This window comes from Curcuma longa, chromosome 11, assembly GCF_044706935.1.
Source record: "Curcuma longa cultivar G26 ecotype Majalengka, Jawa Barat chromosome 11, ITB_CL_G26_1.1, whole genome shotgun sequence".
In the NCBI taxonomy this organism is placed as follows: domain Eukaryota; kingdom Viridiplantae; phylum Streptophyta; class Magnoliopsida; order Zingiberales; family Zingiberaceae; genus Curcuma; species Curcuma longa.
Genome location: NC_133871.1, coordinates 953154 through 963416, shown reverse-complemented (window position 1 = coordinate 963416; position 10263 = coordinate 953154). Strand labels below are relative to the sequence as shown.

At 38.1% G+C, this 10263-nt stretch overlaps 1 protein-coding gene across 3 annotated transcripts; it reads left to right on the top strand.

The window, feature by feature from the left end:
- Positions 1–321: 321 nt before the first annotated feature.
- On the top strand, positions 322–6839 carry LOC141841160 (lysine-specific demethylase JMJ30). 3 transcript variants are annotated; one of them, XM_074729286.1, is made up of 7 exons: positions 342–837; positions 1636–1669; positions 1745–1845; positions 2877–3008; positions 3086–3229; positions 6097–6189; positions 6430–6839. In XM_074729286.1, exons 1-7 carry the CDS (start codon positions 412–414, stop codon positions 6619–6621), a joined length of 1122 nt encoding a protein of 373 aa, XP_074585387.1. In that variant the 5' UTR covers positions 342–411; the 3' UTR covers positions 6622–6839. The 3 variants fall into 3 exon arrangements, with proteins under 3 accessions (XP_074585388.1, XP_074585387.1, XP_074585386.1); XM_074729287.1 differs by having other exon boundaries at positions 322–837; positions 1636–1845; positions 3086–3179; positions 6430–6517; XM_074729285.1 differs by having other exon boundaries at positions 1636–1845.
- Positions 6840–10263: the final 3424 nt, after the last annotated feature.

Sequence of the window (10263 nt, the reverse complement as noted above, 5' to 3'; positions counted from 1 at the left end):
AATAAAAAATAATTATCTATTTTGATAAATATAAAATTGAATATATATTTTAAATATTAAAAAAAAATCTGAACTCAGTTCAGTAAATTGTCGGAATCTTTTGCGCGGCCGGTCCCATTTAGTTGTCGTGGCGGTGTAATGTAAGACACGCGTCGCCGTGTCTACGACAACTACCCGTGGAAAACCAAATGTGTGACCTCCATCATGTGATTATGTATGCCGTCAAGATCGAGTCGAGTCGAGGCTATCTGGGGGGGGGGGGGGGGGGGGGGGTAAGCCTACCGTGAAGGTCAGGAGAACCCGCCGATTCGGTGTTCTGGAAAAATATCTGCCCCCTGCGCTTTTAGCTTTCTGCGTCACATTCAGGCGAGAACCGTCGGCGCCGCCACGGAGGCGGAAAAGGACAAGCCGATGGCGATCGACGAAGAGCGCCGGGCTGCACTGCTGAGGAAGATCACCGAGGAGGGCGGCTTCGCCTACGTCAGTTCGGCGGAGAAGGCGGCCGGCGGAGACCTCCGGGCTGCAGAGGCGGCGCGGGAGATGGCGTGGGAGCAGCTTCACTCAGGCCCATGGCATGAGGTCGTCCCTGCTTGGCGAGACGCCTATGCGATGGCCTGCTTCCACGTGGCGGAACTCCGGGCCGGCGCTGGCGACCGACGGGAAGCCCTCCGCGCCCTTGACATGGGGCTTATTATGGGTGGCCCGCTCCTCCGTCGCGACCTCGACGCTGCTGTGGAGAGGATCATGGCGGAGAAGGGAGTGGAGAACGCGGCCGTAGACGATGGTTGTGCTGACATGTGGATAAAGGGGATCTCCGCGAACCAAGACTTGGCAGAGGTTAGAGATTCATTTCCTAAAAATAACAATAACTTCTTTAATTATAGTTGTAGGATTTTTTTTCTCCTCCCAATATGTTGTTAATATAACTTGCTTTATGTTAGTGATTGCTTTTCCCGGTTGCTCGAATGCTTGGTATTGACCTTCATTTGTCAAACCATGTTATTTCACCTGGCGAATTTGATTCCATTCTATGTTATTTTTGTTTAGTTCTTAACTTCTAGGCTTCTACCATTCTAGCTGCCAATTTCTTATGGTTGTATTTTTTTTTGTTAATTTGTGTATTCCAAACCACCAACTCTGTCCAGATTATGGGCAAAAGAGTATCGTAATGACCTGTAAATTAATTGGTGAAAGATCTATCTGGTCTTCACTGGTTAATACCAAGATTTGCATTACTCAAGCGAATGCTATATTGGAGACCTATGCAACTGACGTTTACTTGAATCATGGATGAAAAAGATTTAGGCGTTAGCTAGCTGAATTATTATGTTTTTTGCCAATTGATAAACAATATCTCTGATCAAACCTTATTCAAAGAAAAAAGTTCTTTTTCTGTTAAAATCTAATTCCCTTAATTTCTTGTTTTTGTTCTTTAAAATGATTTTCATTTGTTTTAGCTTTGTTTGTAATTCTGTATTCAATCCATCTTTTTTAACTACCTGCATGCTAGTGTTATTGAAATCTTTTTCCAGTTGAATTTCTTTCTCATGTATATAGAATTGTGCTTAGTTGAATGATAATGATTATTAACAGCCACCTATTATTATCTTATCATATTACAAACTTCTCTTGTAGGCACTGTGCATCCTGCCACACAGATCACTATCGTGTAAGAAAGTTGAGAAACAATTGTCTCTCTCTTTGGAGACATTTATATGTGATTATTTTTTACGGGATTCTCCAGTTATAATCAGTGGATGCATTGATCACTGGCCTGCACGAACAAAGTGGAAGGACATGGAATATCTAAAAAGGGTAGCAGGAGATCGAACTATCCCTGTCGAGGTGAGTAGCCTTAAGCTTTGTTGATGTCATTCAAATTGTGAGAGCAAATTGCATATGAACGATAAACTTCACCTTACATTTGCACTAAAAAAATTTTTAATCTAAGAGATTGAAACCTAAAAGTTTAGGGTTTACTCTTTCTGAACAGTTAAAATGTTATGACTCATCAATTTTTCAATGTAGCTACTAGTAAATTCACAATTGCTACCAGTACAAGGACAGGTTTAGTTGATACTCATGGATTTACCCCATATATTATGATTCCATTGATTTTTTAAACTTTGCAATGTAAGGATGGTTTTGCACTAAGACCAACTAAAGAACAGCGTAAGGCTTAATTTTCTCTTGTTGGTATCATTGTGCACAAATACATTCCACCTTATAAAAATATGGAAGTATTCTTTGATTGCAAAGTTCGTGCCTTCTGTTGTTGCCAGTGTTATAAATTTGTTCTTGTGGTCAGAACTGTTTTAATTTCACTACAAGTTTATATCATCTTTTATTTCTTGCTAGTAGGAACATGAATTTATACACATTGAAATTCCTATCATGCTAATTAGACAACTTAAGGTCCATTCATTCTTTGCTTCTATATCTTCCAGATTTGATATCTTTTTTGTTAAATCACAGGAAGTTCTTGCATGAATATAATTATGCTTGCTGAAAATTTTAGTATGAGTTATTATTTTCTCCTAGTGGGTATACAAACAGCTATGAGGTGAAACAGCATGACATTTAGTGTGACTTGCTAAAATCTCAGAGTTTTCTAAATAATTATAAAAATGAGTTTCCAATATATTGGAAGTATTGATAAATTTATATTTTGATGATGATATTTAATTCGTGGATGCTACACTTGCAGTTAACTACAATATGTGCTACATTTTATTAGTTAAACTGGTTAAGGTATTATTTGTAATAAATAGATCATTTCAAGTTGCAGGTTCTAGAAATAATTTGTCTTTTGAGCACAAATGAAGATATTTGAGTCATTTAAGAGTTTTTAACCAGGGTGCTGCTTTCACTTTTAGGTGGGAAAGAACTATCTATGTTCTGAATGGAAGCAAGAGCTGATTACCTTTTCTCAGTTCCTTGAAAAGACACAATCAACTAATTGCTCTTCCAACTTAACATACCTAGCTCAGCATCCTTTGTTTGATCAGGTATCTTAATAATACTATTTCTAATGCCATATAATAATGTTATTGGTGCTGAATAACTTTCCCCACTGAACTGGAAGATAAGGGAGCTCCGTGATGACATAATGATTCCAGACTATTGCTTTGCTGGTGGTGGTGAACTTCGTTCTCTCAATGCCTGGTTTGGTCCACTTGGTACAGTTACACCACTGCACCATGATCCTCATCATAATATTTTTGCTCAGGTATATTGATATGTTAGCAATAAATGCAAAAAGATGCTTGGAAATCACCATCAGGTTCTTTATTCTTTTTTTCCATTTTTTGTCCTTCGCTGCTTGATGTGAAAACTCGACTATCCACAGCAAGTTACCCTGCTGCTTTGGCCTTTCTGGTGTTCATGATGTTTAGTAGGTATGTTATGGTTGCCACCAATGAAGGTTGAATTGGATTTACTGGAGAACCGAGGAACTAGTCCATAACAGGATGGTTTGGTTGCTAAATGCTAATATGCCTTAATATGGGCTCGACCATGTTTTAGAAGTTAGTAGATTTGGAAACACTTGTTTAAATTTTCAAAAAATTGATGATTTATTAGAAATTTCCAGTGATATATATTTGAATATTACATATCTTTTTTCAAACATAGCTTGTTGCTGAATCATATATAATTATCACTCAAGGAAGCAAACTAGAAATATTGAAGTTGCTTAAGACATTGCATATCAATAACCACCTGATAGAGTTTGATGATCGAGTCTAAGCAGAATCTACTAGAGACCAAATCTGAGATCTATTCAGGACAATACTATCCAAATTATGCTCCAATATACTTGATTTGGTTGCGTCCATGCAATATCATTAGTCACCATTATCACTAACTTCCTCTATCAAGATTCATGCTATCATAAATATCATTCTTGCTTCAAATCTCCAAGGAGAATCACATGCGGATTGATACCTAAAAACTTTATGAAACAAAAAATATCCGTTAAATAGATCATCAGTCTGATTGGGGGGTCAGAAAGATAAGATAGGAAGTTGATGTAACAGCGCCCACTGGTGGAAGAGGAAATTTAATTAAAAGTTTTCTGTAGGGTTGAACTGCTCCACGTTGAGGCTGAATGGTTTTTGAGAGATGGAGAACAAATCACCAAGAACAGATCATGAGCTTCTCAAAGAGGACAACTTCTTGGTCATTGTGGGAAGAGGTGTAGGTCTTAATGGGGGCAGAGTGGATATTGGTGTTTGTGAGGGATGGACTTTAAGACTGAGGAGCTAGAGGGTTCATGAGCGAAGGAAGCTAATGGAAGGCAAGGTAATGTTGATGGTTGAGAAGAGGGACAAGGAGGTGGCAGCGATGGATAGAGAGGTGTCAATTGATGGGAAGGCAATGTGGTAGCAGATAGGAGGAAGAGCTCCTTGCTGGTGGTCCTGTGGAGGCGGGGAAATGGAGGGGGTGAGGAGGAAAGTGTGGGTGGGGTTGAGGAGGAGCAGTTCATGGACTAGGGTCCAATTGGATGTTTTCTGATTGCCTTTCTCCATAATTAGTGTTGTGTCCTGTCCTGCCTTGGGAAATAACTACACATCACTAGCAGAATGACCCAAATCCAATCCATGAGATTTAAGATAACTTACATAATGGAAAAGAAATTAATGGATACCTACAGTATTCTTTAACATTGAAGTCCTTGGAACTTGTCACTATTCAGTTAGTGGTTAAGACTTATCCTATAACCAAAATTATTTCGAGTTCTTAATTTAATGTTAGTAATCAACATAGTACTGGCACGTGTGGAGCCTGTTGTTGCTGAGACAGAAGATATAGCATTTGGATAATATGACTGGATTATTTGATCTATGTATAAGGTTGTTTTACACCATAATAACTTTCCTCCAATCCTTACATCTAAAAAAATGTTGGAATGACGAAGCTGCTCAAGACATTAATTAAAACATTCTTCATCTTTCTGGGAATAAAACCTGTTCACCCAATTCAATTTAAAAACTGACATGGTCTGTACATATATGAATACAGTGTAAGTCCCATCCACAAATAGTTCTCCACTTTCAGAAAATCTGAATAGTTAATTATATAGTTATGCATAGAGTTCTGAGAAGATCCGTTTAGTCAACCCCAGATTGTTGAAGTTCATGGCTCGTTGTTCTAGTTGTATATATACTTATGGATCTGATTTTATTTGGCTCAGTTTTTCTTTTTTCCTTTTTCAGAAAATTCAATCTGATTTCACCGTTTTCAGTTTTTTCCCGCTTATTTTTTAGTTTGTTTTGAAAACTGGAATCATCAGGTAAGGATGTTTTTTTTTTTTTTTCTAGAAACTGAATTGAATTGTCCTGACTCTCCACAAGAATCATTTGGGCAAGGATGGTTTTTCCAAGAAACTGACTTTAGTCCTAGCTTTATCAAGTTCTTTTGGGTTAATTGTTCAGCCTTTTCAACTTTTACCATGTTCTAACTCCCTCTTCTCTATCTGTGACCACAATAGTGCTGATATAGTTGGTTTCCTCTTCAAGATGCGGTGGTGTTATTTATCCTGGTTATCATCATTTCTGACACTAACACCAAGATACCCTTGATTGTGCCTCTTTTGGTCCCCATTCACCACATGGCTTTTGTTCTCCACTCATGATCTTAATGGTTTCTTGTGTATTTTGGTACAAATCTTTTGATGGATGCCCTTGCACATCTTAGTTTGTTTAGCACGTTATTGTTGTTCCAGATTATGCTGCAGTATGAGTTGTATAAGTTATGAACTTGTAAATATGCCATCTTAATACGGGTTAAATGTATTGCATTCTGTTGAAATTGATGTGTAGTTTGAAATAAATTATGTTATTCTGAACATATGGGAGTTGATGTAAATAACTTTTAAATGTTAGGTTTGTTTAACTTATTTGACTGAATGCCATAACAAAATATTTAATATCCAGGCATATTTGAATGAACTTATTGAACAGTTTTCTCCACTTGGACAGTAATTTATATATCCGTCTGTATCTTGTACCAAACATGACATCAGAACTTTCAGGTTAATTCGTAGTAATCCCAATGCTTATTGTTTCACTTGGTTATCTTTTGTCATCATAAAAGGTGGTTGGCCGAAAATATGTAAGACTCTATCCACCATCATCATCAGAGCACTTATATCCCCATACAGAGACCATGCTTTGCAATTCCAGTCAGGTATATGGTTTCTAAAATCCTTTTAAGTACTGTGCAGAATTTATCTTTTTCTGACTAATGATTATGTACTTATCAGTATATTTCTTGATGTCCCTAAAGCATTGATGATAGCTTGCCCATTGACTCTGCCTTTTCAACAATGTGATGATGCTAACGTTGAGAAATAAGTTAGATATCGATACAGCTTGCACAAGTGCATTAGCTGAGAGCATCATAGTTTTGTTTTGGGTTTGTCTGCAGGTTGATCTTGACAACATTGATTTAGACGAATTTCCATTGACGGACGACTTGGATTTTTCTGACTGTGTATTGGAAGAAGGTGAAATGCTTTACATTCCACCCAAATGGTGGCATTATGTGAGATCACTTTCAACAAGCTTCTCTGTCAGTTTTTGGTGGAGTGCAACAACCGATTCTTGTAGAGTGACATAGTATTAACCTTAATTGTCATTCTACAACATTTCTTGACTGGTATTGCATCATAGAAATTACACATTGTAGCATTGGTAGTCATTGCACGCTGTATGTAGATCCATTAACCAAAGTAAGCCTTACATGTTTTTTTTCTCCTAATCTAATCAATACTGCATTAGGGTTGACGCGTTGTTACTGTAAACTTTTCTCGTAGTGATAGAAATCTTTATTTATCATTTTTTGGTGCTTGGTTTTATAGTTATAGATAAGGCCAACAAATTTGCCCTTGAAATGGTGCAAAATGCAACCGTCCCAAATTAAATACATATGCACAATCCTTGTTCATGCATTATAAGATATGTATATATGTTTTAGTTGGCGTCAAAATTTTTATCCAGGAGGCAAAATGATCAGTGTAGTGGACAGCAACGATACATTACACGCCTCTCTTGCATATGAGACGATTAAGCATGGATGGACTCATCATCTCCCACCGGACGTAAGACATTTGAGAAGTCGATTTTAGTGGGCTAGGAATACGCTTTGGGTGCTCGCCTGAGCTAAGATACCGAGATAATCCGGGTGATAAAAGAATTTTGATATTGATACGGCAGACTTCAGATGCTACTTCTTGGATGTTGATGTCAAGTGCTCCTTGCATTCTTTGTATCAGAAATAAGATAACCATTGATGCTCTATCAAGAAACCTTCAGTTGCTCTTCTGGATTCAGTTGGCTCTCAATCGTTCTTCTGAACCTCCTTTGGTTAGGCATAATACGCCTCTGAAGATTGTGTATTATTCTCTGATTTTGTCTGTAATCATGAATCTGGTCGTCCATAGATGGAACTTGTGTTACGGAAGTTGATGTAATTGCTGGCTGTTTAGTTGCCATTAGAGCTTCTTCTTTTCTGCTTCCAAAATTTCTGAGGGATTTTTGAATATAAGTAAAGAATCCTTTTTCTTTGGGATCACTGGATTGGTTCTCAAATTTAATCCTTCAATTCTTTTGGTTAACTCGTCTACAACAGTTTCGAATTCCTTTGAGCTTGATGCCTGAGGTTGAGCTTGTTGCTTCTTTAGTTGGCTGACTTGATTACTTAGCTCCTGTAGCTGTGCACCTTGTTCAATAATCAGAGAGATTCAAGAATTATTTTGCTTCACAATAGCTTTTAATAAATCCAACTGATTCTTATAATCTGATGGGATGGCAAAATCGATTGCTGGAGTTTCTAAACTTCAGTTGTCTTTAAGGCCTGGATATAACTCCTTTCTTTGGTCTGTTTAGCAAAGTTTGGACTCATCCACCAATTAACTCCTTTACTTTTTGGAGTATTTCTTCAACTTTCTTTATACTAAGCCTTAGTTCCTTAATTAATTTGACGGTTTCTTCCTCAACTAATTTGGGCTGCTTAGAGATTTCTGTTACTAGACTTCTTACTTCAGCCTTAGTCAAGAGTATCATACCATTCCCTAATCATTTGCTCAAATCTTTCCGACATATAAGAACATTTGTCCTTACGGCTTAGGAGTTTGTAAAATTTTCTTGCTCACTCGACTGGCAAATGGCTCCCTCCTGGAGGCTTACGTTACTTGGCTGTCTTTTGCAATAAATTAACTCACTCGGTTGCCTTATCAAACAAATTTCTTATCAAGATTTTCAAATGGAATACTATCTCTTGTTTTGAGAAATATCCCCAATTAGGTCTCCGGGCTTACCGTCTTACGCACTTACTAGCCTTGCGGAACACCAGACCAAAGATGCTTGTTGAGTCTCCACCTTCAGACCTTAAGGTTCTTTTCTCAGCAACAAATTGTAATATTCTCGGGAAATCTTGGCAATATGTTGAGCTTTTAGGAAAATGAATATAATATACCCTTATCTCTACCTTGAATAATAAAGCTTAGCCTGCCATTGAGCCTAGAACAAATTTAAGCTCTGATACCAAAATAGGATCGACTCTCCGAATTTTGAAATAAAATTCAAGAACTCTGCTCGAATTTTATTTCTTCAGAAATATTTTACAGTGAAAGACTTAGGAGAAACTAGGAAAGAAGGAACTTGGTTGATGCTCAAGTTGCCTGTCTATCCTCTAAACTTCAGGCCTATTTATAAGCTAAAAGGTTATGATTAATCATGAAGCAGGTGCGCATTTTGGGCCCCATCGTCCTTCGTTTTATCATCCTTTACAACTTATGGCCTTATCAACAAAGCATCTAAGGACGCCACTAAGGTAGTGCGATAACTAAAGTATCTTTTAAAAAGGACAGCTCCCTGAGGCTCAGTCCTTTTAAAGTTACTTTTATTAAAGTTGCTTTGGATTCCTTCGGGAATGAGGGCTCACCACTGCTTCACAGGTGGATCAGCTTTATCTCAGTATTCAATCTTTTCATCTGCTCCACGACGTTCCACAGGTTACGTCGGTTCTGCTTTAGAGCTGGCAGATGTTGTTTCCAATAATTTTGATCCCCGCTACTTGCGTTGGCTCTGTGAGGCATCAGATCTCGTCTCCCACCCTCTGCATTCACCCTGTGTCCAAAGTCTACTTCTTTCATTTGGAGGATCATTTCCAGCTCATGCATGCTGGCTAGGACATGACCTAAAGACTGTTCTTCAATGTCAGCCATTTCTTTTCGCTTGTCGTGATCCTCCTTGTACAGTATTCTTTTGGAAGTCTTACAAATTAAGTCTTCGTACCTTGTTAGAAGGGGGTATCGGGTGGAGGCTGAGGCTTCTTCTTGCTGGGTTATAGCTGTAGATTCTTCATCTTCAATGAGCACAGCAATTTTCTCCAGCTCCGTAATCAGCCTTGATAAAGTATCTGCAAGCAAATTCAATTTTCCATCTATATGTTCAAAATTAACTTTAATACCTGTATCGGTAAGAAAGTCTGTGAAAGCCAACCATCTGACATGTGATGGTTTATTTCTCGCCGTCTTGTTATGGAAGGAGATAATTGCTTGGCAATCTGTTCGCAAGATAATCTTCTCTTTATCCAAGAAACGGATTTTTAAGGCCGTCATTGTTTCCATTGCGGCAAAAATCTCAGCGTTAATAGTGGATTTTACCACTGGAAATTTCCCATGAGCATAAGCGCAGATCTTTTTTGAACTTCTGGGATCATATTTGTTCTTCTTCCACTTGCATATACCGCCCCATCTAGTCATAGAACCATCTGTTTCAAGTATAATATACGCAGGCGGTACTTCCAGGTCTGGTAAGTTTTTGACTTGTTCCTTAATTTGCCTAATTAGTTCCCAGTCAGACGCTTTCATACGCTTATCTCCATGTATCGAGGTCTTTTCATATAATGGACCTAATTTAGAGCTCAGATTAGGTATATATGTTCTTGCATAATTTAAAATACCTAACCATGACCGAAGACCTTTCTTCTCACGAAGCTGCTCATCTTTGACTTCGGTGCTTTTCTTTATAATGTGAGGCTGCAGTTTTAATTTCCCCTCACCAATTTCGGCTCCGAGAAATTCAATCTTGGGCACTGCTATTTTGCATTTTGTCGGAGAAAGGACCAGACCATGTTCTTGGCACAAATTTAACATGATTTCTAGATGACGGATGTGCTCCTGTTCACTTTGAGAAAATACCAAAATGTCATCAATATATACGGCAATAAATTCATCCGTACCTTGAAATACTTGGT